At 40.0% G+C, this 6,933-nt stretch overlaps 1 protein-coding gene across 2 annotated transcripts in view; it reads right to left on the bottom strand.

Annotated features, from left to right (window-relative positions):
- LOC102289658 (low molecular weight neuronal intermediate filament-like) overlaps positions 1-3,474 on the bottom strand; it is a 6,453-nt gene extending 2,979 nt beyond the window's left edge. The window contains exons 1-6 of one of the 2 annotated variants that reach the window (XM_005919894.3): positions 3,136-3,474; positions 2,530-2,590; positions 1,919-2,014; positions 1,268-1,393; positions 988-1,142; positions 539-585 (exon numbers count right to left, since the gene is read on the bottom strand). In XM_005919894.3, the coding sequence (XP_005919956.3) occupies positions 539-585; positions 988-1,142; positions 1,268-1,393; positions 1,919-2,014; positions 2,530-2,590; positions 3,136-3,338 (688 nt within the window). In that variant the 5' untranslated portion in view covers positions 3,339-3,474. The remainder of the gene's footprint in view (positions 1-538; positions 586-987; positions 1,143-1,267; positions 1,394-1,918; positions 2,015-2,529; positions 2,591-3,135) is intronic. The other variant, XM_042219868.1, reaches the window with a different exon arrangement.
- Between the last annotated feature and the right edge of the window lie 3,459 nt (positions 3,475-6,933).

The following is a 6,933-nucleotide window of genomic DNA, read 5'->3' as shown; positions in this document are numbered from 1 at the left end:
CCCCCCCCCCCCCCCCCAAACAAACTCCATTGCAGTTTATTTCACACTTCAAACCTTTTGTATTACAGGTTGCAATGAAATAAACTACTACCTCTTCACAGAGGAGCACTTTTGCAAATATGTGATGTCTTGATAAATTAAGCAGATACTTGAAGTTTATACAGCTACATTTTCGTCTGATGTGATGGCAGTTAGATATGTATGTTAATGATTGGCGGATTCCCATGATGTATTGACTATTCTTCTTCAGTCACCTTTCTCACTCACTATGCGTTAATAGACCTCTCTGCACTGAATCATACTTGTTATTAAGCAGACAGTACAGAGTTTGAGAGTTTCACAATTATCTGATCGTATGTTCAGTCAGCCCTTCTTAATGTTTTATTTTGGTATGTTTATGCTTATCTCCAGATGGACTTGATTTTTGATGGACAAAAATCTATATTTAAACAGTAAGTTATGTGTATTTGACTCAGTGTGAATACGTTGTGATTTCACACAAATTGAGGTTTGTATGCTGGTTAAAGAGTCTTCGCACCTTTGTTCTTACCTTCATCTGGATCCACATTTTTCCCTGTATTAATCCTGTGAAGACAAAAAGAAAAATGTTGAAAAATAATTTAATAAATAATATAATAATGTGATGGTAAATGGTAAATGGCCTGTATTTATATAGCGCTTTTCTAGTCCCTAAGGACCCCAAAGCGCTTTACACATCCAGTCATCCACACATTCACACATTTACACACACATTCACACACTGGTGATGGCAAGCTACATTGTAGCCACAGCTCTATCTATCCATAGATATACAATCTTTAACCAGAATGATTGGATTTCATCCAGGTAAATGATTAAAAGCAACAACTTTAATGGTAGGTACTCCAGCCATGATTACAGCACTTGAATTTAACAACAATTATAAGATGAAGCCATGTAGCAGGTAATAAAATCTGTCAACTTATTGAATACAATTGAAAACATCACCTTTCTTTCATTTTTTCCAGCAGCTTTGCGTAATGTTCAATATCAGCCTCCAGGTCCGTGCTGTTGTTGAGTCTTTCCTCATATCCTTTTAGGTTGTTCATCAGTTTCGTCATATTCTCTTTCATTCTCCCGAACTCTGACTCTATATTCTGCATCTGTTTTATCATGCCAGGTTCAAAGGTTAATGTTTTTATTTATATAAAAAGCAGTTCAATTCAGGCTCTTGGGTAGCAGCATTTATCTTTACCACAGCAGTTAATAATGATAACATATCTCCAACCTTTGACTGGTGTTTTTCAAGACTGATCCTCTTAACACGCTCCCTGATCTTTTCCAGTGTTTCCATCAGGTCTGAATTGTTATTATCGGTCTCAGTCTGGTTCTGACTCTGCAGCTCATTGATCTTCTACAGGAGAAGAGGAGACAGGTGAAGATAAACAGAGGCTTAGAGTTAGGATTTATCTATATGAGCTGTTGTCTGTACACATCACATTAATTGATTAACCTCTGTTAACATTGTTAACAGCTGGTAACAACTAAATGCATCAGAACCATTACTGAAACCATACTTAGAACAAATTTTAATCACTGTGTCAGGCTCTTTAAAATGATATTTCTAAGTGCGCTAAATTACAAAAATACATAAATTTGCCATCTTAATATCCAGCCTTAGAGTAGAATAAACCCTCTCATGGTTCTCTTTGTCAGCTCTTGATGAAGGCTAGAACAAATCTACCTACAATTCATAGATGTGATGGATTTAATACACTTAATAATAGCTAATGTTCTGTTCTGTCCTAGTAAGCCATGGGAGTGAACCAGCACAGTGCTGTAACTGAGAACTTCAGTCTTTTATCTGTGAAGAGATTGTATAAAAACACACATCATCCTGAATATAGCATAAAAAATAAGAAGAAAATGAGGAGTGAACCTCTTCATAGATCTCCTTCAAGAACTGAATCTCCTGCTCCAGCAGTCTAGTGCGTTTCTTCTGAAACTCACAGTCCAGCTCAGCCTTAACCTTCTCCTGCAAAATAAAAAGCATTTATTTTAATGAAATATCATTACATCATGCAGTCTAACCTTATAATACTTTAAAAAAAGCATACATATTTTAAACAACTCTCCATTTTGCTACTCCAATTCCTGTAAAACTGGGGTGTCAAGAATATGACCCAGGGACCAAATTACAGGCCAAACAAATGAAGTCCATAGGATGGCTTTGAAAATTGTGACATTAAATTACAAACAAAGAGGGTATGAATTTTGAGCTTTGTCCTGTTTTTTGGCTGTTTACAGCCTTTTTGCTGACAAAGACATCACCCATAGTTTGCCATACAACACCAAAGTAATTAAAGGATTAAACAGAACCAAAGATCAGCTTTATATTATTTATCAATTTTTTTTCTTTTTCAGTTTTAGTATTCCATCAAACAACAGAAAACTATAGATGAACCAATTAATATTTAAAAAAAATGTTTGAGTGGGGCCATCCCTGCTAATAACAATAAAAAGATAAAATTATTGGAGATTACAAATTACCTTTATAATCCTATCTAACTGGTCTTCTGCAATTTCTCTTCTTTTTTTTTCAGCTTCCAACCTGGACGCCAGTAAGATACACAGATGGGTTTTAGACAGAAAACCTTTGATGAGCAACTGGTTTCATTCAAGCCAGTGTACTCTTAGTGCTGGTTCTGGATAAATGGGAAGGGTTGCATAAGGAAGGGCACTGGCACAAAATATTTGTGAAATCAAACAGCAAGAATGTGATTTTTGTATTGAACTGCTGATCTGGCCTCCAGTGTGCCAACAGAGTGCCAGTGGAAACTATTCTGCTCTTGGCCAAAGACAAAGGAAGAGGAGAGGTAGAAGGCATGTTAGGAGAGAGAGATATATCACGAGACAGAACTCAGGAAATAATTTGCGGTTTTAGTTATTTAAGTCAAAAACAGTTCTACATTTACTATTTTACATGCGAGTGTTAAGTAAGAATAGGCCTATACTAGTTCATCTCCAGCAAGATGTTGACTGTTTATGGATCCAAAACAGGTTTTGAATTTATCAGTGAAAAAATAACAGTATACATAATAATAATCACATTATCAATATAAAGACTCACAAATGCCCCCTTTTGCCCCTTCCCACCTCAATGTTAAGGTTTTCTGCTCTCTGATTATTTCCTCGTTGTCTTCTTCATGCGCCATGCTCAACAGCTCCTTCATCTTCTCTTCAACTATGTCATGGATGGATTCATTGTGCTCCTGATAATTCACCTGATTATTGACCTTCTTGATGTAGGTGGCAAAGAGGCTATTCAGTAACTGCAGCTCTTTCTTCTCCATCGCCATGTTTGCAGAAGAACACTCAGTGACTTTGTGGGAAGCAAAGCCTGGGCAGTAAGAGGATGCAGTTTGTGCTGAAGAACTCTAGGAGGAAATGCTGGAGCTCACAGAAAGCCTGGTGAGAGCTGCAACTGGAGCAGAACCTGCTTGTCCATCTATTTGTAGGTACCTCCCCCTTCGCTTTTTACCCCCTCCTCCCTGAGAAATGTCCTTCCTGATCCTCCCTCTCGCTTTCTTCCTCCTTTAGCTTATCATTTTAAATTCTTTAACATTTTTTCTTTGTGTCATCTTTTTACATCACCTTTCAATTCTCTCTTCCTCTTCTAGTATTGTTTTCAACTTCCCTTTTCACCCTATTTCTACCCTTTCCTTTTTCTCCTTCTGTTACACTCCCCCATTCTCCAGTTCTTGTGCTCTTTTTCTTAACTACCTAAGAGGGTTAATTTTCTTGCAACTACTATTTTTTTGGATTATAGTTGGATACTGGAGGAAAACAAGACAAATTGTGGACCAAATAAGGCAAAACAACAATAAGCGTGTTCACAAGAAGTGCACAGAGACACTAATCACACAGGTACACCATTAGTTGTAACTAACAACAAGCATTGTAGCCTCTCGTGGTATGTGCTTCAAAATATAAGTCCATCAATGCAAACATTTATTGTCAATTGATAAAAACACAAAAAATATATTTTTGGTGATTTTGGGTAGTTGGTTCCACATTGAAAATAAAATAAAAGTGAACTGCATGTATAAAATTTATGCTAAAGGGAGGGAAGGAAGGGTATGCAAGAGTCAGTAAGCAGTGACTTGGGAGTGGGACCAAGTTGGCAAATCTCCTAGGAGTTAAGGATCTGGAAGCAAAGCTGAACAATGGCTTAGAGTAAACCTTCACACTGAGGTTTCACTACCTCACTACCAGTGATGGATGACTTGCCCTCTCATTTCCACATTCTGCTTCGTCTACAGGAACCATACCAGAGGGATTGATGAGCTCTTTGAAATATTCCTTATAGTTGTATCCTCAGTTGAAGTCATCCCCACGCTTCCAGGTTAACAACAGTCTTGTTCCATGGCCTCACTGAACTCCTCCCACACCTTGGGCCTATCTCAGCTACCATAGGGCAAGAGGCGAGATAAACCCTGGACAGGTCATCAGTCTGTCACAGGGCTACCACAGAGTGACAGACAACAATTCACAATCACACATACCACCCAAAGTTTGGACCCACAAAACAGATGATGAGAATATCCAAACTCCATTATGTGCAATATCCATCTTTTCTGGCTAGAATCCACCACCTCAGGGATAATGATGCTTTCCCAAGTCAGGGCAGGAATGTAATCTGTCCAGTGTGCCCCTGGTCTGGCAGTTTGACTTGCTCAAACCACCTCAGTTGGATCCTTGCAATGTGGAGGAATAGACTATGAATATACTAACTTTTTCTCTTGATGAAATCATCATTGAAAAAAAACTGCATTTTGTATTTACTTGAGTTATCTTTGTCTATTTTTTAATGATCTGAAACATGTACATGTGACAAATATGTAAAAAACAAATGTGGGTTAGAATGTAGATCAACCAATAAATAGGCAGCCTGACTTTTAGGCCTGTTGTGCCTGTACAGCATCCTCCCACATATCCTGAACCAAATCACTTCTAGTTGGTGACCAGCTGACAGCTCAGCTTCTCTCTTTACTTGATAGTCTTGTCCACGGTCTGATTTATTTGAGTTCAGGGCCATGCAGAGATGTTTGAAGGGCCGGGTGCTCAAAGTTAAAAAGGGACACACAGAACCAGGCAGAATAGCAACTCCCCACATTCATCAAGAATCTAATATGGAATCACATCATACTATCACGTCCACAGGACAGATGGTATCTGATTAAACAAGTGTTATGAGATAATAAAATGCGAAGATCGGTGACAGCACTCACATGACCCTCTTGGGGACACTCCCATAGGGCTTAAAATCTGGGACTCTGCACCAGTTGCTCTTAGAACTGAAGAATCTTCTCGGATAAGAGGTGAAACATCTTCAAGAAACCTAAAGAAGTCCTGAAGCTTTGTTTGTGCTACGTTTGTGCTGGTTTGTGCTGCTAAAATTTTAATTTGTGCCGCTATCATTTTAAAGATATTAATAAAAATTTCTAGAGGTCATCAGAGGTCAACCAGCGCCCCCACATTAATGGAATCAAACAAAATTGATGTCAAATATTTGTGCTACGTTTGTGCTGGTTTGTGCTGCAAACATTTTTGTTTGTGCTGCTATCATTTTAATAATATTAATACAATAACGTCTTGATGCGTGCTTAGTCATCCAGGCAAGTAAATCCCAAAAGGTTGATTCTGTTCATCTGGACATTTTCAGTGGGAGAAACGTTTCGTCACTCATCCAAGTGACTTCTTCAGTCTCAGCTGACTGCATGTTTCCCCAACCTTATAAACAGTACATAGTGAAGGAAACTAGCACCACTGAATGAACAATGTGCTGGGGGGTTAGTTCCATGATTGTTAGTATGCAAATTCTTATGACCATTGATCAATGACAACTAATCAAAGCCTACTGATCAATGGCCATGAGTACCATTCACAGAGAGTTGGGGAATGGCTACAATCACAGCATTGTAAGATGGTGAAAGATGTACCCTTGGTCCCCTCTTCTCGATTCAGAGATGGTCAGCATTCTGACAACCCGATGGACGAAGCTGTCTCTCAGTCTGCGTGTTCTGGCCTGGAGGCTCTTCAGTATCCTTCCTGATGGCAGCAAACTGAAGAAGCTGTTGGAGGGATGAGTGGAGTCACCTGTAATGGAGAGGACCCTCCGGATGAGGCAGGTGCAGTAGATCTCCTGGGGAGGGAGGCAAGAGAGGTCCCCACAATGCTCTCGGCTGCTCTCACTACCCGTTGTCATTTTTCCTGCAGAACCCAGTGCAGGAGTCATACCACACAGTGATGCAACTGGTGAGGATCCTCTCAATGGTGCCTCTGTAGAAGGTGCTCATAATGGGGGTCGAATCTGTTGTGCTTCTCAGTTTGCAGAAGAAGTGGCGTTGCTGTTGGTCTTCTCCACATTCAGGGACAGGTTGTTGCTGCTGTACCACTCTGCCAGATGGTTAACTTCACCCCTGTAGTAGATCTCATCATTGTTGCTGATGTGACCTACCACAGTTGTGTGTGACTGGAGCTGTGTGATGGTGTGCAGTCGTGGGTCAGCAGAGTGAAGAGAAGGGGGCTCAACACACATGCTTGAGGAGCCCCCGTATTCAGTGTTCTTGGGCTGGAGGTGTTGCTGCCGACCCGTACTGTCTGCTGTCTTCCTGTCAAGAAATCTAGCAGCCAGTTACACAGCGATGTGCTGATCCACAGCAGATCCAGTTTGTGAATGAGTTGCTGGGGAATGATGGTGTTGAATGCTGAACTGAAGTCTTAACAACTTTTAAATACATTCTTTTTCATAGTATAATCTTCACGTGCTTCATCCGAAGCACACTTTCTGTGTACTCACTACCTAATTAATATTTGCAGCTCTGGAGGCCAGGATTACTGAATTGGAGACTCGGCTTCGCACCCTTCATTCACCCATAGCTAGCCAGGCCC

Source organism: Haplochromis burtoni, unplaced genomic scaffold (assembly GCF_018398535.1).
Source record: "Haplochromis burtoni strain Fernald_Lab_line unplaced genomic scaffold, NCSU_Asbu1 Contig_39, whole genome shotgun sequence".
Classification (NCBI taxonomy): Eukaryota; Metazoa; Chordata; class Actinopteri; order Cichliformes; family Cichlidae; genus Haplochromis; species Haplochromis burtoni.
This window is presented reverse-complemented; position numbering and strand designations above follow the sequence as displayed.